This window comes from Ictalurus furcatus, chromosome 9 (genome assembly GCF_023375685.1).
Source record: "Ictalurus furcatus strain D&B chromosome 9, Billie_1.0, whole genome shotgun sequence".
Lineage (NCBI taxonomy): Eukaryota > Metazoa > Chordata > Actinopteri > Siluriformes > Ictaluridae > Ictalurus > Ictalurus furcatus.
This window is the reverse complement of record NC_071263.1, coordinates 21,752,776-21,776,607: the sequence shown is the minus strand read 5'-3', so window position 1 is coordinate 21,776,607 and position 23,832 is coordinate 21,752,776. Positions and strand designations below refer to the sequence as shown.

Below are 23,832 nucleotides of genomic sequence, written 5' to 3'. Positions count from 1 at the left end.
TATATATATATATATATATATATATATATATATGCATGAATGCTGAAGCTACAGCTTGTTTATGCCTTAAATAATCCCAATATGTAAAAAATTCAATCATTGGTAATGCTTTCACAATTCCCTAATGTATGGCCGATCAATATTATATGCTATAGTTTTCTTCAACACTATAACTAGCAGATAGATTGCATCACAACCTAAAGAAAAAATATGTATAATCTCATGGAAGGGATTAGTGTCTGATCTTTGAAGCAACAGCAATGGACAGTCGCCTATAGTTTATTATACACAGTACGGATAACAAGTTCAGCAGGTAGTTTAAATAAAAAATTCATGATTCATTTAAGGCTGAAAATTTCCATGACATCTTCAATGACATTTTAAAATAATAATTCCCTAGATAATAAGAATTTCCATGTGGCATGATTCACTGCATGCGGGTCTGGCTTACAACTTTATGTGTATGGTACTTTTTTTACAAAATGAAAAACGTATAAGATGAAAACCAAACAATTTTTAAAACAGGAGTTAAATCACACAGGGTTTAGAGAAGTGTAGATGAGTAATAAATCTTCCTACCTTACAGTCAAGGTGTCCATAGTTAGGTTTGATCCATATGTAGTTTTAGTGCATTAGTGTCCTATCCATGACAGACTGTGCTCAGGTAGAGCAGCTCCTCACACACATCACTGCACAGGAGAATCCTCTCACCTGTCACACACTCTCTGTCATCACTGGAGCGGACCAGGTAGGATCGGCTGACGTCATTTCCTTATTAATGACGAAACACTCCAGCCACCATGATTCCTCTTGGCATGTGTTTGCCTCAGTTTTTTCATGTTTTTTTTTCCTCCTGCATGATGTTATATCAAAAGAGTGAAAACAACATTTCATATTAAATTTCAAAGTCACTACACTTAGAGTCATTAAACTATGCTGGCGCAATGACGGTTGCAACAGTCGCGTTAAACGTATCCACGCCCCGTGCAATGACGTCACACGGATCTATGACGCCGCCGGCTACCTTACTTCTTTTTAGTTATGCATTCCCCGTTGGCAAAATTCATTCGTTATTTTCATACATAAGAGAAAACATAAGTATAAGTTTTCCCCCTGAAAAAAAAAATCCTTCTTTTTTCAATTGTTTGTTTGTTTGTTTGTATTCACTTTTTATTTCCAGTTGTGGGCTGTGGTTGGCTGTCAACATTTTACGCAGCATAGATTACCACGATGTTTCTAACAATCTAACAACTATTTAGCATGTTCATAATATCATCCATTCTGACTGTTTCTTCAAAGCTTACATGTGTCATTCATTTATTCACTTATTCATGTACCTATATATTCATGAATTTATATTAATAAAACTATATATATATATATATGAATTTATATTAATAAAACTATATATATATATATATATATATATATATATATATATATATATATACATATATATATAACAAGATGTTATACAAAAATAACATTTGCACATCGTTTTGAAAACCAGAACAAATAATGAAACCCCTCTGTGGCGTCTGTAAACGGTATAGGAACCTATGCTCTGAGTGCTGTTTCCACACGGACTTTATTTAGTGAACACCCCAGCGCTTGTTGTGGTTCCAACGTGGGTTTATAACCGGGAAGATTTTCTGTAGAAATCATTCTTCATATGTGTAGAAAGATCGCCTGACCACTGTAAAAAATGCAGGTGTCCAGTGTAAATAATATAAAGATATATAATTTGAGCCATGGAAAGTCTCTGCCAGAGGTAAGAGAACTCTTTCTTTCGGGTAGTTATACTGCTTTCTACTTAACATTATCCGGATCCTTCGTTCTTTCTGCGTAAATGCGATTTAACTTTAACCATTAATAACCATATAAGGTCTTTAGGCTAGTCTAACAGAGTTTTTCTTTAGTTTTAGACCGAAATTGTTTCTGCAATTGATGCTTTATTTCTCGTCGTCTGCTGATAAAGTGATCTCAGTGCTAATTTTATTGAATGGTTAACTTTATTGCAGTGGTTGTCAGACAGAAAGAAGAGAGCTTTACAGAAGAAAGATGTTGGTGAGTGTTGGTTAATGATTCCGGGTTTTGTATTCGCTTGATATTTGTTTTTAATCTCTCTTGTGTCTCCTCTACAGATATTCAGAGAAGGATTGAACTCATTCAGGATTTTGAGATGCCCACTGTGTGCACCTCTCTCAAAGTGTCACGTGACGGACAGTATATTTTAGCTGCAGGTTTGTTCATCAGAAGCCAATAAAGTGTAACACTTTATACTAATTAGTACACTAGTGTGTGCTGTTGATATTCAATTCAGTTTGATTTGTATAGCGCTTTTAACCGTGGACATTGTCACAAAGCAGCTTTACAGAAATATATATATATATTAAATGCCCTAATGAGCAAGCCAGAGGCGACAGTTGCGAGGAAAAAACCCATCCTCGTCTGGGTGACAACGAATAGGCCGGTTATAAATAACCCCCTTCTATAACTGTGTACTACATGGTTATGGCTATTGCAGGCCTTACTTTGTTGTTTCATGCTATACATTTGTCATTGGAGAAGGTCTGGTAATTCACACTTTCGCATCTTTGTGTTACAGGCACATACAAACCCAGGATCCGGTGCTATGACACGTATCAGCTGTCTCTGAAGTTTGAAAGGTGTCTGGATTCTGATGGTAAGTCTTTAGATCACAACTTTGCCAGTAGTGCTTGATCATTTAGACATGTGGCATTAGACAAATGCTGAACATGATCTACTGTAACGCTGATAAAAGCCCATGAATATATTTTCTCCAAATTTGGACATTACCGGTTTTAGCTGGTTCTCCATTACACTGTATCTTCAAAGGTTTGTGGACACCTGACCATCACACCCATATGTGCGCCTTCCCAATACTTTTGGCTATATAGTGGATCTAATGATAGCTAGCAACCAGGAGTGTGAGGGCTAACTCGAGCGTCCTCTGCTTGGACAGAGCAATTGCGCAACACAGAATCTCAACTCTCACATTGATGTGTAAGATGTCTATGTCCTCCTGTCCTTATGAGTTCATTCTTTCAAGGTTGCCTGGCAAGACCAGTCTTCATGAGAATGCAAGTTTGTTCTTTGTGTTCTTAGGATTGAGAAACAACCATAGTTTTATATCTAGATTACTTGAATCAGGAACTGAGTTTATACACAAGAGACTCTTGGTGCGTGTATAGATTGCGTGTGTCGGTCAGTCAGCTCTACCTACTAGGAGATAATCCGTCTCTCAGTGATGGTGATCTGTTACACTACAGAAGCTACGAGGTCTCCTCAATAAGTAAAGCTAATGTAGTGGATGAGCAGCGCTCTGCTGAATATTTAAAAAGCTTCAAACTACAAGCTGACCCACTTCATGTCCTAGCCAAAGCACATTATACACAAGAGTAAATGGGCTTCATTGATCAGTTTTTCAGTAAAGTTAGGTGTAAAAGTCTTTGTAGGCCAAACCAAACTAAAAATTCTGAACAGATTACAGTTTCAGTATGGCTGATTGTCTTTGTACTCATGTGCTTGTAGAGCTTGGCAATATAACATTGATATTGTGATAAATTACTGTATATCTCAGTGCACTTTTCTATATCAATATTAGAATGTAGATTTTTTTTTTTTTTAGAATGTAGATCAGATTTTTCCTCTTTATTTATTTATTTATTATTTATTTAATAATTACAAACTGATTTGAAGCAGCTGATTTGTACTGAATGTTTGTTGAATTTCTTTTACATCCTTTTCAGTGGTCATTTCTTCTCGTTCTTATTTCTTCATTTGACACAGGGGTTTGTATCCAAATGTGGGGTTTTTTTGTTTTACTGGAAACAGCACACCATTTTGCTTGAAGTTTCTTAGTAAGCCTCTGTCTGATACATATTGTGTATCCTAGAAACGTCTATTTTTTACGATTAAGATACGCGTTATAATATTTTTTGTCATATTGCTCAACCCTTTGTGCTTGATAAATGAGGCCCATTGAGTGGAACATGTTCAGGCATGTCTCTTCTCACAAATTCTTATAAACCTGGCTCCATGGTATAACTTATTCTTTAAGAAGTGTTGTGATTGTGTCTTCTTAAACTTTGATGTAGATGTAGAAAAGGTGTAGCTTCTAAACTATTAAAATGTTTTGGGTGTGTGTTTTAATTTTTGTTTTTTAGTGGTGGCCTTTGAAATCTTGTCTGATGACTACTCCAAGGTAATTACTATGTCTTCGATTTTTACATGCAACTGAAAGTGTGAATAATTTTGGTATTTTTTTTTGTTTGTTTAAATTATTAATCGAAACCATATTTGAAGGTTTAAAGAAAGCATCACCTTTTGTTTTTGCCTGTGTGTTTTGTTTAGCTGGTGTTTCTGCATATTGATCGTTACGTGGAGTTTCATTCCCAGCACGGTCACTACTACAAGACGCGCATCCCCAAGTTCGGCCGAGATTTCTCCTACCACTACCCATCCTGTGATTTGTACTTTGTAGGAGCCAGGTAAAGGCAGGCCTATGAAATCATTATTCATATCGCTGACAGAAATAGTACCATACTGAGTGGCAGGTCTGTGGGTAGAAATGACTTGTTGATGAGAGTGGTCTGCAGGAACTCAAGTAACCACTCTTTACAACCGTGGTGAGCAGAAAAGCATCTCAGAACACACAGTACATTGAACCGTGAGGTGGATGTCTACTGGTCTTTTTTTTTTTTCAATCTTGCTAATACCTGTGACCTGTATCTGCATGATTTTATGCATTGTGCTGCTGCAACATGATTGGCTGATTGGATATTTACATGAATGAGCAGGTGTATAGGTGTTCCTATTAAAGTGCCAGGTGAGTATTGAAAATGTTTGTGTGGTTATTGAACAACAACAGTTGCTTGGCACTGGAGAAACCACCTACCGAGTTTCCCTATGAAGTGATGCCGGTCTCGCTTTGGATTTTATGACTTGTGGCTGTAACTAAATTTAATCAAATATAATTAAAATTTAATTAAACAGATTTCACCCCATTTGCTGCTTAGCTTTGAAAGCTCAGCCATTCGGGCTAATCACTGTATGAGACGTGATGTATATATCGTCTGGGTTTGTTTCACTAGCTAACACGCACTCAGCATGTCTTAGTCACAAAGTGCACTAACCAGCAAGAGCAAAACGGTAATTTACTCATTTTCATGAATAGACTAAATTACTATTTGAATATAAGAGTCTCGTGAATATTTGAAAAGATCATTTTAAAATTCTTTCTTAATGTGTGTATGTACACAGCAGATTTGTTCCATTCTCTCTACATAGTTTTATGTATCTGTATTAACAACTGTAGCCACTAGAGGGCAGGTCAGGGCTTAAACATCTGTAGCCAGCAGGGTTCGGTGCCTACCTGTAAACGATATTCAGGGACGTGATGCAAACGTGGACAAACTGTTCAGTTCTCTTCAGAACGTTCTACCTTTTTCTCGAATTGCATACTATACTTATTTGCTCTTTTATGTATTTATTTATTTTATTTTTTTAAACTCACTATGCTTGATGCATAGAATAGCCATTTGTATAGATATGTTGTTATGAAGTTCTTGAATCTAATTGGTCAAAAGATGGTGATTAATTTTCCATAACAGCAGCTGAAAGAAGGGTTCACAAACATTCAAGCACCACCGTATGTGCATGATGACCATCCCATTCCAGATCTATTCCCCCTTTGCTGTTATAATAAGCTCCACTCTTTAGGGAAGTCTTTCCGCTAGATTTTGTAATCGTGGCTGTGGGGATTTGTGTTCATTCAGTCACAAGAGCATAAGTGAGGTTGGGCTCTGATGTCAGGCTCGGAGGACAGGCGTGCAGTCGGAGTTCTAGTTCATCTCAAAGGTGTTCACTGGGGTTGAGGTCAGGGCTCTGTGCAGGACACTTGAATTCTTCCACTCCAACTTTGGCAAACCATGTCTTCATGGAGCTCGCTTTGTGGACAGAGACAGTCTGGGTCTGGGCTTCATAGCTCCAGTGAAGGGAAAGGTTTGGGGAAGAACTACATATGGGTGTGATGATTAGGTGTACACAAACTTTTGGCCCTATAGTGTGTCTGCTTATGCAGACTGCAGAGGGAGCATATGGCAGTTCAATACTAGGTTATTATTTTATTTACAATCAAGATCCCAAGATCCAACTGGATAGTCAGTGGTCAGCGTGACGCAAATGTTGGATGGAGGGAAATTCTGAAAAACAAACACACAGACGGGGACACACGTACAAGGGAAAAGCAAACCAAGCAGTCCTAGCATGTATAGCCTTCCCTGTAATGTCAACCAATCGGTCTTCAACGGCGGGACATAACAGGCTGGTAGTTAGTCAGGTGGGGGGGGGGGGGGGGAGAGAGAGAGAGAGAGAGAGAGAACAAACAAACAAACAGTAATTAACCTACAGACAGACAGTCTAGCCGTCACAAGTGTAATTTGTTAATGATTTTTGCTTCCAGTTACATCTAAGCTATGTTTAAGTTCCTTACCTTAATTTTCTTTTATTTAATCCATCTTTTTTCTCACTTTCATACTTTCTCAGTGAAATGTTCTGTCCAGTTTACTACACAAGTTTTTTTTCTTAATCATTGTTGTGTAATGTGACTTCAGTTTTGTTCTGTTTCTGTCTCTAGTTCAGAGATCATCCGCCTGAACCTCGAACAGGGCCGATTCCTCAACTCTCTGCAGACAGACGCAATGTAAGTGCTAAACCACCAGAGGGCCTACATCACCGCTGTGTGTTTCTGCTTAGAAAACAGTGTTCGCTGTCTTTTATTGTGTAATTTGTTGTGTGTATTTATTATATTTATTGAGCTTGTTACTGTGTTATTTGTCATCTTGTCAGTCACTTTTTCTTCCTGAATTTAGCAGTGTGATCCTGGGGAACTATATTTCATTTCTAACTGTCAGTGATAAGAGGCTTGACACTAATAGCTCACTTGTCTTCACTTGCAGGTCAAAGTCTGTAAATGTACACGATTTACCTTCCTCAGATTTTTATATTTCCTAACTGTTTTGTATTTTGTGCCTTAATTGACTTCTCTCTTAACAGGGAGAACAATGTATGTGACATCAACCCTGTTCATCATTTATTTGCTGCTGGGACTTTAGAGGTTGGTGTTGTAGTTGTTTATACAGCATTACTGTGTTTCTTTGTTCCAGGTTCTGATTTTACTGAGTGTGCATGTTGTGTTGCTGTGTATAGGGGAAAGTGGAATGCTGGGACCCACGTGTGCGCAGTCGTGTGGGCATCCTGGACTGCGCTCTCAGCAGTGTGACAGAGGGAAATGAGTAAGCGCTAATGTTTACACCATATACCCGTGATCTACAGCTCACATCTGCACTCGGCTGTGTGTAAAATTTTGTGCTTTAATTCTCGCCCAGCTGGTTCTTCCCTAGTTGCTCTTTTGGTTACCGAAATCTCCTTGGTTGATGATGGTGAGGTGGCACAGCAGGTTGTGTGACACTCAAAATTTGTCATCACAGTGGTATTTTCATGCCCACTGTGTTTTCCTGACTTTAGGCAAAGGCTTAATCATCCTGTCGCGTTTCTTAAAACTTGGTTTTGGGGATGTAATCTGGTGATGTCACCAACCTTCAGTATAAACAGGATACTTGACTCAGTGACTAACTAAATATATATGAATGTACACGTAAAGACAGAAAAGTCCGTTCCTGATTGTAAATATGAATCAGGGTAGACGATACATCATTACACACTAAACATCATCCAAGTAATTCAAACAATAAAATGTCTAAGGAAGTCACTAAAATGTCAGACTCTCCAAATTCAGCATCATCACAGAGATGATGAATTGGTTTATATAAAAAATATGTCCTGCAGCAGGGGTGTCAAACACACGGCCTGCGGGCAGTATACAGGTCCTAATCCTTGTTTTAAATTAAAATAGTCTTGTGGATTGCACCACCTAGTGTGCAGGTGTAAAATGCATTCTCGGTCAGCACCACCTATCGTGCAGGCATTCGGAATCGTTTATCGTTCGGTGTGAAAGCACTGTTCGTCTGCGATTCGATTCACTTTATCACGTTGCACTCGGTGTGAAAGGGCCTTAAGATAAAGATATAATATCCCAGCAAAATGTCTTAGCATATGTCAATGTGTGTGTGTATGATTTATACACACACACACACACATATATATATATATATATTTATATATATATATATATATATATATATATATATATATATATATATATATATATATATATAATATAATGTGTGTGTGTGTGTTGTTGTGTTTTTGCTTTCCAGAGTAGAGAGCCTGCCATCTGTCAGTGCACTCAAGTTTAATGGCTCCCTGGGTGTGGCTGTGGGCATGACTACAGGACAGGTCAGTTCCTACTAGCACTTAATTCACTTTATTTTAAGAAATGCTTTCTATGTTCCAAGTCTGTTGAGTGTGTTCATGGGAAGCTGTACATTGTCAAAGCTCACATGGTGTAATTGTGTATGATCTTTAGACCTCAAGCTGTAATGAGTTTCACAGTAAGAATCTGAAAATGTTCAGCTGTACTTTCAAAACAATTCGAATGCATTCCAGTTGATGATACCTGGGGCAATACCTAAATTTAGTGGAACATCTAGTTCCCTCGTGTGAAATACAATACTAAAGCAAAGAGTGAAGGAACTCTTTAACATTAGTAATAATTCAACCTCATTCGGCAGCTTTTTTGCCACAAATGTGCAAAAATAAACATCCCATTGCCTCTTCAGGTTTTGTTGTACGACCTACGTTCCTCTCGTCCCCTGCTCGTGAAAGACCATTATTACGGCCTGCCCATCCGCTCCCTCCATTTCCATAAACAGATGGATCTGGTGATTTCCGCAGACTCGAAGATCATCAAGATGTGGCACAGAGACAATGTAAGCACAACACATACTATGTCAATATCAATACCCATATCACCATGAGACTGGCCTGCAGTTAGATTATGTCCAAAACAGAAGTTCTTCATTTCAGGGTAAGGTGTTTTCTTCCATCGAGCCACCGGCCAACATCAACGATGTGTGTATTTACCCCGAATCAGGTGAGTACCTTCATCTTATCATCTGACTACCCTGAGGTCGTTTGAAATGCGTGATCACTGGTAAACGTTACCTTCCTTCATTACACAACGACCTTGATGTCTTTGAATCACACTAGTGTGTCTGCAAACATTGTTCATGGAAAACTAAACGTCATCATCCAGAAATTTCTAGAATTGTTAATATATGTGCTTACGAAAGAAATCGTTGAAATTAGCTAAAGATGCATGAGACAGCTTTATGTCCTGATTTGCAAAGAGTTGCCCATCTTTAAGAAGAACTATAAGGATGGGATTTGTCCTTTCTCATTAGTCTACTTGTTTGGGGTCCATTTTACAGGTATGCTCTTCACTGCTAATGAAGACCCCAAAATGAATACTTTCTACATTCCAGTAAGTATCTACAAAGTTGTACTGTTGTTCAGATGTTGTGTTGCTTAAGAAGGAATCCCCTGGTTGGCTCTTTCTGAAATGAGTCATTCTGTAGATATGTACATATTTTCACTCGCACCTTTTTGTTTTTGTTTAAACTAGTAGTGTAGTAAAGGCAAGGATGACCTAATTTCCTCTTAGTAATTGTGGTTGTGTGGGTCCTGTCCTGATGAAATGCTGTCATTATGTAGGCGAGAGAGAGAGAGTAGCTGAGAGACAATGCCAACAACATATAAATGTCAAGTCAAGTGAGTTTTAATTGTCATACCTCCCATATAGTTTGCATACATTGGAACGAAATGTCATTTCTTCAGGACAACACAACAGTAAGCAGGACTGCATACAGTGCAAATACACAGCAGTGTGAGACAAGTGCAAGACATTAAATGCACAGAACATGGGCTGTAAACTAGTGTGTAATGTAACAGCACAAGTAGAGCAACAATATTGCAAAAACGAGTTCCATAATAGCGGTATGCAGAAGTGTGGTATGCAGTTGTACTGACTCATGCTGGGTTAGATGTTTGACTAGCAGTTGAATAATCTGACTGCCTCAGGGGACAAACTGTTCCAGAGTCTGGTGGTGGTACGGATACTCCTGTACCTTCTGCCAGATGGCTATAGGGTCATTATTATTTTATTATGTAACATATTCAAGACACTGCTTTCCTAATCTGAAAAAAAAGATTCCTGGCATGATTTCATAAGCCATTTCATAAAAATTTCATAATTTTTCCGCATTGTCACATTTAAACTAGCTAGCTATAACTTGTGGATCAATAATCTTTGTCTTTACTGAAGAGCTACAACTGACAATGGGGAATTTTGAAATTGGCAAAGTGATCATGATAAATTTATTTATATATATATATATACACACACACACACACAGTGTCTCACAAAAGTGAGGACACCCCTCACATTTTTGTAAATATTTGATTATAGCTTTTCATGTGACAACACTGAAGAAATGACACTTTGCTACAATGTAAAGTAGTGAGTGTGCAGCTTGTGTAAGAGTGTAAATTTGAGGGGTGTACTCACTTTTGTGAGATACTGTGTGTGTGTGTGTGTATGTGTGTGTGTGTATATATATATATATATATATATATATATATATATATATATATATATATATATATATATATATATATATTAGAGCAAACGTGAACGTTGTGACACATTTTGTATAGCTAGCTAGAATTCATGGGCTAGTTTATATCTCAACATCAGAGTTGTACAGAATCATCTCTGATGCAGGTAGATGCAAGCAACCATGCTTTTGTAATACTGAGGAAACATAAACAGATAACGTATATCCTCAGAGTTATGAATATTTGGGGCACATCCCAAACTGTGGGCAGTCATAGCTGTGATATTAACCCTTCTGGTCAAAAATAGAATAAATAAATCACGTGAAATGTTTAACACGTTGCTTGTGGGGGGGAAAAAAACAAAAACCTTGGTCCAAATTGGAGAAAGCTGGATATAAAACAGATTCAGCCTTAACGTTTGCTTTGTTCTTCATTTTTTTTAAGTGCAGTTTTCCACTGTCTGCCTTTTATATCAGGTTGTGCTCTTGTGTGCTTTGAAAGACAGATTTTTCATGTGGGCATGGTTAAAAGAACACAAAATATAAACCCTTCAAGTTCAACTTGTTTAAGTTTGCTTAGTATGAAACAAAACTTATGACTGGTGGTTCATCCAAAGAGTGAGGTTTTAGAACAATCTTGAATGATCCAAGGTCCACAGATGACTAAAATACACCATGTAAAGACATCCAGATATTGGACCTCTATTGGATGTCTCATAGACGTACAGATTAGGTTCTGAACCAACCACTATTGGTTGTAGGTCTCCCCAGTGTTGTGTCTTTACTTTGTGACGGTGTAATTTTGCCTTCCCATCATCATTGTCCTGTAGGCCCTGGGTCCTGCACCTCGTTGGTGCTCCTTCCTTGATAACCTGACTGAGGAACTGGAGGAGAACCCAGAGAGTACTGTCTACGACGACTACAAGTTTGTTACACGCAAAGACCTGGACAACCTTGGTAAGTTCTGTGGTGTTGTGTGTGGCTTTCTTTTTTGTTCCCTTAATTGCTGAAAATTCTATTTAATACTTGAAAGTAATTGAATATATATAATATAATATAATAAGAGGCCTATAAGTGCAAAAATGGTGACAAGATGTTTAGCTAAGGCCAAAACTCTGTTTTGTTTTGGGGTTTTCCCCCAGCTATGCTTCAACACAGTTTTTGATCTAAATGCAGTAATCAAGCAAAAAAAACACCATCATTTACCTGGAATGCATTTCTCAGAATTGCGAGACAACAAAGTTGTCTTTCTTAGTCCTGTAAAGTTAAAATATGCAGGGTGGAGTCTTGTGGCAGTCCTTGTAGCACTGGAAAGACGACATTTATTTTATCCACAACATAGAAATAGTGTGTGTGTGTATGTGTATATATGTGTGTGTGTGTGTGTGTGTGTGTATATATATGTATGTATATATATATATATATATATACACACACACAGTATCTCACAAAAGTGAGTACCCCCCTCACATTTTTGTAAATATCTGGTTATATCTTTTAATGTGACAACACTGAAGAAATGACACTTTGCTACAATGTAAAGTAGTGAGTGTACAGCTTGTGTAACAGTGTAAATGTGCTGTCCCCTCAAAATAACTCAACACACAGCCATTAATGTCTAAACCGCTGGCAACAAAAGTGAATACACCCCTAAGTGAAAATGTCCAAATTGGGCCCAAAGTGTCAATATTTTGTGTGGCCACCATTATTTTCCAGCACTGCCTTAACCCTCTTGGGCATGGAGTTCACCAGAGCTTCACAGGTTGCCACTGGAGTCCTCTTACACTCCTCCATGATGACATCACAGAGCTGGTGGATGTTAGAGACCTTGTGCTCCTCTACCTTCTGTTTGAGGATGGCCCACAGATGGTCAATAGGGTTTAGGTCTGGAGACATGCTTGGCCAGTCCATCACCTTCACCCTCAGCTTCTTTAGCAAGGCAGTGGTCATGCTCTGCTTCAGTATGTCAAGGTAGTAGGTCATGCTCTGCTTCAGTATGTCAAGGTAGTAGGTCATGCTCTGCTTCAGTATGTCACAGTACATGTTGGCATTCATCATTCCCTCAGTGAACTGCAGCTCCCCAGTGCCGGCAGCACTCATGCAGCCCCAGACCATGACACCCCCACCACCATGCTTGACTGCAGGCAACACACACTTGTCTTTGTACTCCTCACCTGGTTGCCACCACACACGCTTGACACCATCTGAACCAAATAAGTTTATCTTGGTCTCATCAGACCACAGGACATGGTTCCAGTAATCCATGTCCTTAGTCTGCTTGTCTTCAGCAAATTGTTTGCGGGCTTTCTTGTGCATCATCTTTAGAAGAGGCTTCCTTCTGGGACGACAGCCATGCAGACCAATTTGATGCAGTGTGCGGCGTATGGTCTGAGCACTGACAGGCTGACCCCCCACCTCTTCAAACTCTGCAGCAATGCTGGCAGCACTCATACGTCTATTTCCCAAAGACAACCTGAGCATGTGCACTCAACTTCTTTGGTCGACCATGGCGAGGCCTGTTCTGAGTGGAACCTGTCCTGTTAAACCGCTGTATGGTCTTGGCCACCATGCTGCAGCTCAGTGTCAGGGTCTTGACAATCTTCTTATAGCCTAGGTCATCTTTATGTAGAGCAACAATTCTTTTTTTCAGATCCTCAGAGAGTTCTTTGCCGTGAGGTGCCATGTTGAACTTCCAGTGAGCAGTATGATGGAGTGTGAGAGCGATGACACCAAATTTAACACACCTGCTCCCCATTCACACCTGAGACCTTGTAACACTAACAAGTCACATGACACCGGGAAGGAAAAATGGCTAATTTGTGGGCCATCCTCAAACGGAAGGTAGAGGAGCACAAGGTCTCTAACATCCACCAGCTCCGTGATGTCGTCATGGAGGAGTGTAAGAGGACTCCAGTGGCAACCTGTGAAGCTGTGGTGAACTCCATGCCCAAGAGGGTTAAGGCAGTGCTGGAAAATAATGGTGGCCACACAAAATATTGACACTTTGGGCCCAATTTGGACATTTTCACTTAGGGGTGTACTCACTTTTGTTGCCAGCGGTTTAGACATTAATGGCTGTGTGTTGAGTTAATTTGAGGGGACCGCATATTTACACTGTTACACAAGCTGTACACTCACTACTTTACATTGTAGCAAAGTGTCATTTCTTCAGTGTTGTCACATGAAAAGATCTAATCAAATATTTACAAAAACGTGAGGGGTGTACTCACTTTTGTAAGATACTGTGTGTGTATATTTATATGTATGGATGTATATGTATGTATGTGCATATCAAAATTGCTCGGCCCGTTTATTGTAAACAATATCCGCTATCAGCAGAAAAGGAGTTGTGGCGTTTTACTCAGGAACTTACATGAATTAATGATATAGTAATATCATGAATGATATAGTAATATCAGGTCCTGAGTAAAACACCACTCCTTCCCATTTGGCTTGCATACTGGGTTAACAGTCATGTTGTAGGGATGACAACACCCTGCACGAGTAAAGAATCCGTCACCGGCTGTATGCCTAACTCCTTTTCTGCTGGTTGCGGATATTGTTTACAATAAACGGGCCGAGTAGTTTGGCTCTTTGCAGCATGGGGGGGGGGGGGGGGTTACCTTAATGAGGCCTACTTCCTTAGTATGCTTTCATTAGTATACCATAAAGTTTTAGGCACCACCTCTAATGCTTCAGGCAGCGGACTCTCCGTGCAATCAGACTGGTGCTCGTCATCACCCACATAGCAGACAGAAGAGAAACACAGATTAGAGTTAACAGAGAGAATCTACCATCATGCATTGTAAGAGAACACTTCAATTTAAACCTTAAGTCTCTACCTAGTAGGTTGAAAGGAGAAGACGACAAATTTACAATAAAACATGATATCAGGATCGAGATGTAGGTTGTTAATAAATGTGATGTATTCACTAAAAAGAATCTACATAAGATGCATATCTGAACTTCAGTGTCACCTTTGTTTTTTTGTTGTTGTTGTTTTTTTTAAACTAGGAGAACATTTCCCAGCATGCATCAGCACACTACAACTATAGAATCTCTAATAATAATGAGTCTTTATTGGTCACATATACGGTAGAGCACAGTGAAATTATTTTCTTCGCATACCCCAGCCTATCAGGAAGTTGGGTCAGAGCGCAGGGTCAGCCATGTTACAGCGCCCCTGGAGCAGAGAGGGTTATGGGCCTTGCTCAAGGGCCCAACAGTGGCAGATTGGCAGTGCTGGGGCTTGAACCCCCAACCTTCCGATCAGTAACCCAGAGCCTTAACTGCCAAGCCACCACTGCCCCCCCCAAAAAAACTATAAGCACCATCATTGTGACGCATTACAGTAAATAAAATGGAATGTTTTCCAGTTAAAGGCAAACATGAATTGTTTTCCCATTCATTCTAGAAGCGAATTAGAAACGAGCTAGAGAATTCATGAGCCTGTGACGTCGGTGACGTCATGACCAAGGACCTTTAACAAAATACAGCGAAAATCTGGACCCCTTAACTGAGCATATTTAGTCTGCTGTTTAAATGCATCAACAAAATGACCAGGTTTATCTGTCGAAGGCAAAGCATCATATTGCGTCTATTTCCATAATACTAGGAGGTTTCAATGTAAAACTTTTTCCTACTTGTATTAATGGCACAGCGGCATTGGGATCAGTGCTAGAGCACGCTTCGGCTCCTTCTGGCTCTGATCCAGAGCTCGGCTTATCTGCGGTGGGCTCTGTTTGCTCAATAAACATGCTAGATTCTGTTATCTTTTTCTCTTTTTTTCTTTTTTCACATCCACTGATTTGGTGTGATTTTAAGATTGACCATTTCCACCCATAGTTACAGCTTATAATTTAATAATCACTGCTTATAATTTAATAATCACGAGAGGATATCAGACAGTGTTGGCTATAATGTTCAGTCAGATAACGGGTATCAGATGCTTTGTCGAATCATGTGGTAACCTGCGCCCACATAAACACCGTGGACTAAAACAGAATTTGTTGAATAACGTATGCACAGCGTCTCTAAGACACTGGGTTCACGGAAGCATCGTGAGCCAAAATGTGATATTTCAACCAATACTTCAAGATTCATCCAGATATCTACACGGCAATAGAAAGAATTAAAGTAATTCATGTTCCTCTGTCCAGATATCCCACTTCTGGCTCCAGGAAACTGTTATGTTCTTTGTCCGATACCAGTCACAGAACCAGAATTTGGACCCTGCACTGGCTGATTTCCTCTCGTCTGAGCTTGGGAAGGGCACCATCATTCAGTGAATGATGCTACAATGTAAAGTAGTCAGTGTACAGCTTGAATAACAGTGTAAATTTGCTGTCCCCTCAAAATAACTCAACACACAGCCATTAATGTCTAAACCACTGGCAACAAAAGTGAGTACACCCCTAAGTGAAATACTAAAACACCACATTCCATGAACACAAAACAATTTGATTCCGGTACATCATGACACAAACTAGAGGCCTTCAGAAACCTTCAGAATTGAGACACAGAGATTATGCCTGAAACTTATCAGATTTTGTTTACCAATAATGCTTAGGAACAAATCTGTGATGGGTCATCATGTCTTTTTGCCCTGTTTCCTGTCTCCTGCCATACTAAATGACGAAGCGGCATTGGAAAACCGTCACAAGGCATCATTGATCCCTAAATCTGCTGAATATTTCTGCTGTGTGTGAAAACCATGCGGTGTTGTATTCCAGCATGTTTGTTATGGCAAGTTAACACTGAACTGATGTAAGAAGTGTTTCTAGGCTGATTATATATTGTATATGTTTTATCATATCATTTCAAATATTATGATGCAGTTAATCTGGCTAGTTTCTTTCCTGACTTAATTTACATTTTCTGGCTCATGAATTGGCTCTGCCCCCAGCCAAAACTGCACAGCTCTGCCTCTATTTTTTAATGTATTATTTAAAAAAAGAAAAATCTTAATAAATGGCAGCTGACAACGTATATGTCATTTCAACATTCGGGTTGTGAACAGTTACCGATAACAGGAAGGTTTGTTAGTGTGTTCATTCTAATTGAAGTTCACCTCGGAGGCAGCTGGGGCGCATAAATGACGAACCACTTCTTTAATGTGCTATTCCACTCATTTAGCACTATACTGTAGCTTGTTTAGCTTTGAGTTATTCGGTCTGACCTAACTGTTTGGCTGGTTTTGTTTCCTCAGGTCTGACACACCTGATTGGCTCACCTCTGCTGAGGGCCTACATGCATGGCTTCTTCATGGACATCAGACTCTACCACAAGGTGTGTGTGTGAGAGAGTAAAAGTACATAATCTAAGTAATTATTGGTTAATTAGCATGATGCTCTTAACTGGTGGTACTGTCGACACTGTAAGCAGTGATCATTTGTCATCACAACTTTGTATCATTATAAATATTTTGTGATCAAATCTTAAAAGTAATATTTACTTGAGGTTTTAAATCAATTAAAATGTTTTTTTTTAAAGACTTCCTTAAAATGAACCCATGCCACTGATTTACTGTAATTCCCCTAGGTTAAAACTATGGCAAATCCATTTGCCTATGAGGAATATCGCAAGGACAAGATACGGCAGAAAATTGAAGAGTCCAGAGTCCAGAGAGTACAGCTAAAGGTGACAAGTCTCTCTCTCTCTCTCTCTCTCTCTCTCTCTCTCTCTTTGTATCAGGCAAAAAAGTCTTTTCTGATGCCATTTTTTCTGAATTTACATTAATTTCAGGCCTAAATAAGTATTAAATTGTCTTAAATACTATTATGAATGGTCTTAAATTGTATGATATAAATAATATTCCTAAATGAAGGGCACAGTGGCTTAGTGGTTAGCATGTTTGCCTCGCACCTCTGGGGTGAGTTTCTTTTCAGTGGTTGATGTGCATTTGTAACGCATAGAATAGAAACAGTGCATCCATCAAAAAAGGTACCGCACCTTTTCTTGCTGCAGTAATGGCCAGAAGATATCAGGGATCTGATTCTTGGGGCATTGTGTTACCTGGAAATGTGAATTTGTATATTTGATCTTCAATTTCATTTGAATTGGCTTTAAAAGTGGCTTAAAATTAGTAAATTTTACTTTACAGTAGCTCTCTGTGTCTCTCTCTCTCTCTCTCTCTCTCTCTCTCTCTCTCTCTCTCGTACACTCTCTACATTGGTCATGTGCAGACTTCATTCTTAAGTATTTGAAAGTCAGTGATGTGCCTGTTACATATGTAACCTCCCTTACCTGTCCTTTCCTTTTTTGCACATCAATAGAATCTGCCAAAGGTGAACAAAGAGCTTGCAATGAAGCTGATGGAGGAGGGTAAAGAGTCACGAAAAGCCAAGAAGAAAGCCAAGGTGAGAGATCTGATCGTGTTAGGAGCATAGCTGACATCAGTGGTTCCTACTAGCACATAACTATTCTTTGAACACAGTTGATGCGTTGACCCTCTGCATTTCTCCCACTCTCTTAGGGCACCACAAGCATCCTGACTGATGACCGTTTCAAAATGATGTTCGAGAATCCAGACTACCAAGTAGACGAGCAGAGCGAGGAGTTCCGCTTGCTTAATCCCATCGTGTCCAAAGTGGGCCAGAGGAGGAGGGAGAAGCTACAGCAATTAGTTGAGCAAGAGGCAAATGAAAAGGTACAGATTATCAGCAAATGTGAGAATTTACCAGGACCATTTCTAAAAAAAAAAAAAAATTAAAAATCTTTATAAACTATATGGCCAAAAGTATGTGGACACCTGACCATCATACCCATATGTGCTTGTTGAATATTCCCTCTCCACTCGTTAAGGAGAATTCCCCACTCCCTCAGTGCATGGCTCACATTTACTCTCGGCTCGCTTGCAACCTCGACCAAGGTGGTACTAAAAAAGTACCAGGTACTATCCACAGTGGAAAGCCCCCAATAAGCGAGCAGAGTCGAGACGGGTCAAACCGTACCATGCAGTGGAAAAGTGCCATTAAACACTACTCTTCTGGAAAGACTTTCCACTAGATTTTGGAGCGTGGCTGTGGGGATTTATGCTCGTTCAGCCACAAGAGCATTAGTAAGATCAGGCATTGATGTTTGGTGAGGAGGCTTGTCGTGCAGTCAACATTCCAGTTCATCTCAAAAGTGTTCAGTGGGGTGGAGGTCAGGGTTCTATGCAAGACACTTGAGTTCTTCCACTCCAGCCTTGGCAAACCAAGTCTTTATGGATCTCGCTTTGTGCACAGGGGCATGGTCATGCTCGAACAGGTTTAGTTTCAGTGAATGGAAATTGTAATCCTCTTGCATACAAAGACATCCTACACAATTATGTGCGTCTAAATATGTGGCAATTTTTTTATTATTTTTTATTTTTTTAAAAGAAAGAACCACATATGGGTGTGATGGTCAGGTGTCCACAAACTTTTGGCCATGTAGTGTGTGTTTTTTTTTTATTAAAATTTAAAATTTTAATAAAACATTATTTATTAAAATTTGATAGGCCTGTTAATTTGTTCTAAATGATTGTTTACATAGTGACATTAATGAATCTGGTGTTTTATTTTTAACATATGACTGAATCTATTTTTGAAACATCTGGCATTGCTTCTTCCACACAAGATAATACAAGCAGGTCAATGCATACATTGTAGCACAAACTGTAACTTTTGTTTTTGTGTGTCTGCTATTTTTCATTTATTTGTTCATTTACTTCATTTGAAGCTTTTATTATAATGCATCGGACAGAAAATGAAACTTTGGTATTGAAATCTGTTCCCTCCTGATAGTCGGATGATGAGGAAGAGGAGCTGGAGGGACGGCCCAGCTCCGAGGAAGAGGAGAGCTCAGACGACGATAAGAGCTGGGTGGAGGAGGTGAGGGAGCAGCGGCGTCTCTTACGAGTAGAGCAGAGAGAGCGCCAGTTTAAAGAGAGAAAGGAACAGGACCGCAACACCAGCCTGCAGAGTTCAGATCCAGTCAGAAAGTCTCAACAGAGCCAGGCTCAAGGCCAGAGCCAGCCACGCTTCTACCAGATCAAAGCCGGAGAGGAGTTCCGCAGCTTCGGGGACGTGGCACGCAAACAGAAGATGCAAAAGTACATGCTAAAATTATCCTAAACTACTATTATGTTAAGGTCAATGACAATGTGCAATGTGAAATTCGTTCCATAAATAATCATGATTGCTCAGATTTAGATTTAACTAAATGTTGTTGGTTGTCGTTTATGGTTATTTAGTCCCAAAATTTGTACATGGTCAGTTTTACGAGCAGAGCTAATCTTAGTCATGTATGCCACCTCACTCTTACATTTTACTCATATGTCTTTGGCCGCTGTTTGATTACAGGAATTTTCATTGTGCTTTCCATAAAAATACTATTGATGTTACATGACAAGCCAATACCTTACAGAGGTTCAGCAGAATTGAGAAATTAATGCTAATTGTTATATGAATTGGGTAGTTCTACCAAGTTTCTTTATACATTCAGCCCATTAAACACTGACGAGGGATTTTATTTACAGTATCTACTACTAAAGTCAATTCAGTTACCCTACATTCACCGTAGCACTGTCCAGCATTTTATTTCCTGTGAGAAACAGTATACTCAAATGAAATATTGCACTAATCAGTGTGAAAATTAGTTCTTTGCTTTACATTTTACATACTAGGTTTTGTACTAGCTTTGGCTGATGAGCAAATAAAGCTAACCCTATTATATACACTTAACTCACCAATTCAACTAACGTTCTCTGCTATATCCTGCCCATCTTTTTCTTCATCATGCCTCTATACATGTTTAATGCGAGGTCATGGCAGGATAAAATGAAACTTCAAACGAATGACTGTCTGTTAAATGGGCTTTGTGAATCTATAGTTATTTGACACAATATGTATTATTGTATGAGTCTAAAAGAATATTTCTGTGCCAGAACCTCGCTTGAGGAGCGTCTGAAGCTGGAGGAGAGCTCAGGGATGCTGAACGTTGCTGACACTGCAGTCGGAAGCAAGCAGCTGACCTTCACTCTTAAAAAGGTGAGTACTGCATGCTAAAGTTATTAAGTAAATATCTGACAACAATTTTAGTGTAATTGAATTATCTGACTGTACGTTATAAAGGTTAATATAACTGATTGCAAGCAATGAACTTTTAATTCAAAAGTTGTAAAAGTTGTCCCTCCTAGGATTCAGTACATGTCCAGCTTTAAAATCCAATACAATGTTTCATAACTTTATTTATAAATAATTGCACCTACATGTTTTGGGAAACTGCACCAAGCAGTGCCATCACAGATAACTGCCGTAGAGGGTGGGATTGGTAAGCATGTCTTCAGGAACGCCTTTACCATTTACTGTGCCGACTAGTCTCAGAGGCTTTTATTTATCTGTAAGCTTTACCTTTTGAAAATGTCACTCTGCAAGGTTAGCAGTTTATTTGTAACATGCAAGCGGTAGTCTTTATTGTTCCTTATCAGTTTGCTTCTTATTTAGGTTGAACATGTCTAGCAGAATATTATATTCAGCTTTCTGGGCAGTCATTTAACTTACTATTTCAAAAAAAGCAATGACTTAGTGCTTAGAGGCTCTGTTCTGATTGTGGTGGTCATTCATTTTCTATAACAGCATGGCTACAAGGTTTACATTAATGTGATTGTTCTAATATGTTACTGTTATCATGTGTACTATTGTAATGACCTACACTGGGAATTGTTTGGGAAATGCTCGACATAAACAGGTTTTTAGAAACAAATGTGTATATACAGCCATAACATTAAAACCACCTTCCTAATATTGGGCCAAAACAGCTCTGACCCATCAAGGCACGAACTCCACAAGACCTCTGAAGGTGTGCTGTTGTATCTGGCACCAAGTTTTTGGGAGCAGATCCTTTAAGTCCTGTAAGTTGTGAGGTGGATTGGACTTGTTTGTCCAGCACATCCCACAGATGCTCCATCGGATTGAGATCTGGGGAGTTTGGAGTCCAAGTCAACACCTTGAAGTGTTCGTCATGTTCCTCAAACCATTCCTGAACAATTTCTGCGGTGTGGTAGGGTGCATTATCCTGCTGAAATAGCCCACTGCCATTAGGGAATACGGTTGCCGTGAAGGGGTGTACTTGGTCTGCAACAATGTTTAGGTAGGTGGTACGTGACAAACATCCACATGAAAGCCAGGACCCAAGGTTTCCCAGCAGAACATTGCCCAGGGCATCACACTGCCTCCTCCGGCTTACCTTCTTCCCACAGTACATCCTGGTGCCATCTCTTCCCCAGGTAAGCGGAGCATACGCACCTGGCCATCCACATGATGTAAAAGCAAGCGTGATAAATCAGACCAGGCCACCTTCTTCCACTGTTCCACAGTCCAGATATGATTCTCATGTGCCCATTGTAGGAGGTTTCAGCGGTGGACAGGAGTCAACATGGGCACTCTGACTGGTCTGCGGTCACACAGCCCCATACACTGCAAGCTGTGATGCACTGACCTTTAGCATTAACCTTTTCAGCAGTTAATTCTACAGTACTACTTCTGTGGGCTCGGACCAGACGGGTTAGACTCCATTCACCACGCACATCAATGAACCTTGGGCTCCCGTGGCCCTGTCTCCAGTTCACTGGTTGTCCTTCGTTGGACCACTTTTGGTAGGTACTAACCACTGCATAGCGGGAACACACCACAAGACCTGCCATTTTGGAGATGTTCTGACCCAGTCGCCTAGACATCATAATTTGGCCCCTGTCAAAGTCACTTAGATCCTTACGCTTGCCCATTTTTCCTGCTTCCAAAACGTCAACTTGGAGAACTGACTGTTCACTTGCTGCCTAATATATCTCACCCCTAGACAGGTGCCACTGTAACGATATAATCAATGTTATTCACTTCCACCTGTCAGTGATTTTTTTTATATACAGTCTCGCTTGCTTGGCATAGATTTTTACTGAAAGTCTGATTAGTCTCAAGGAATACCAATCATGTTCACTCATGTACTGAAGACTTTCTTTGTAACGCCTTTGTCTGCCCTTTCTTTTTCTTTTTTTCTTTGCCCACACACTCCACCTCCATTTATGCAGAGCCAACTAATGTAAAAGTGCATGCTTCAAGAAACGTACTTGACACTGAGTAAATGTAATCTGGATTATCTGTTTATGATTATAGTGCAGCACTGAGTTGCAGTTTCTTGTTTAGAGGTCAAGGAGAGGTCGTGGTCACTTCAAGCCAAATGAAATGAATAAGCTAAACAAATTTTGTTGTGTGAATAAAAGTGGGGTGGAAAGCAGTGGGAGCTCTGAAGCTGCATGACTGAAATTCTCTCCTGTGAAAAACACATTTTTATGTTCACAGTGTTGGAACAGAGCAAACCTATCAGTTTAATCGTATTTCCCATATCGATTTAGAAGCTTAGCTGTGTTCCTTCTTAAACGAAGTGGCTTGAAAATATTGAAACTATTTTACTGATGAACAATACATTGTTTCATTTTCTTATTGTATTCAGTATGTTTTTGACCTAATGGATAAATGTAAAAAATTATTTTATTACGTTAGTCAGCTGGAGCCACTTTTGTCTTTTAAGTCAATGCAGCAGTGCTGTTTGTTAGGATCAGTGTTTAGGGAATTCTTATTTTTTATATATATATATATATATATATATATATATATATATATATATATATATATATATATATATATATATATATATATATAAATTGTGTGTGTGTATAAATACACGCATACATACACAGTATCTCACAAAAGTGAGTACACCCCTCACATTTTTGTAAATATTTGATAATATCTTTTCATGTGACAACACTGAAGAAATGGCACTTTGCTACAATGTAAAGTAGCGAGTGTACAGCTTGAATAACAGTGTAAATTTGCTGTCCCCTCAAAATAACTCAACACACAGCCATTAATGTCTAAACCGCTGGCAACAAAAGGGAGTACACCCCTAAGTGAAAATGTCCAAATTGGGCCCAATTAGCCATTTTTCCTCCCTGGTGTCATGTGACTTGTTAGTGTTACAAGGTCTCAGGTGTAAATGGGGAGCAGGTGTGTTAAATTTGGTGTCATCGCTCTCACACTCCCTCATACTGGTCACTGGAAGTTCAACATGGCACCTCATGGCAAAGAACTCTCTGAGGATCTGGAAAAAAAAAAAGAATTGTTGCTCTACATAAAGATGGCCTAGGCTATAAGAAGATTGCCAAGACCCTGACACTGAGCTGCAGCACGGTGGTCAAGACCATACAGCG

The 23,832-nt window shown here is 39.4% G+C and overlaps 1 protein-coding gene across 1 annotated transcript in view; it reads left to right on the top strand.

Moving 5' to 3' along the window:
- The first annotated feature begins 1,588 nt into the window (after positions 1-1,588).
- The window catches only part of nol10 (nucleolar protein 10), a 27,693-nt gene continuing 5,449 nt past the window's right edge, over positions 1,589-23,832 (top strand). Inside the window, exons 1-20 of the mRNA XM_053632513.1 lie at positions 1,589-1,771; positions 2,022-2,067; positions 2,145-2,243; positions 2,609-2,686; positions 4,191-4,228; positions 4,378-4,514; positions 6,662-6,727; positions 7,081-7,141; positions 7,234-7,319; positions 8,304-8,382; positions 8,766-8,915; positions 9,013-9,079; positions 9,417-9,469; positions 11,432-11,558; positions 16,810-16,889; positions 17,142-17,240; positions 17,876-17,959; positions 18,076-18,249; positions 19,370-19,677; positions 20,512-20,614. Coding sequence (XP_053488488.1) covers positions 1,706-1,771; positions 2,022-2,067; positions 2,145-2,243; positions 2,609-2,686; positions 4,191-4,228; positions 4,378-4,514; positions 6,662-6,727; positions 7,081-7,141; positions 7,234-7,319; positions 8,304-8,382; positions 8,766-8,915; positions 9,013-9,079; positions 9,417-9,469; positions 11,432-11,558; positions 16,810-16,889; positions 17,142-17,240; positions 17,876-17,959; positions 18,076-18,249; positions 19,370-19,677; positions 20,512-20,614 — 2,001 coding nt within the window. The 5' untranslated portion in view covers positions 1,589-1,705. The remainder of the gene's footprint in view (positions 1,772-2,021; positions 2,068-2,144; positions 2,244-2,608; positions 2,687-4,190; positions 4,229-4,377; positions 4,515-6,661; positions 6,728-7,080; positions 7,142-7,233; positions 7,320-8,303; positions 8,383-8,765; positions 8,916-9,012; positions 9,080-9,416; positions 9,470-11,431; positions 11,559-16,809; positions 16,890-17,141; positions 17,241-17,875; positions 17,960-18,075; positions 18,250-19,369; positions 19,678-20,511; positions 20,615-23,832) is intronic.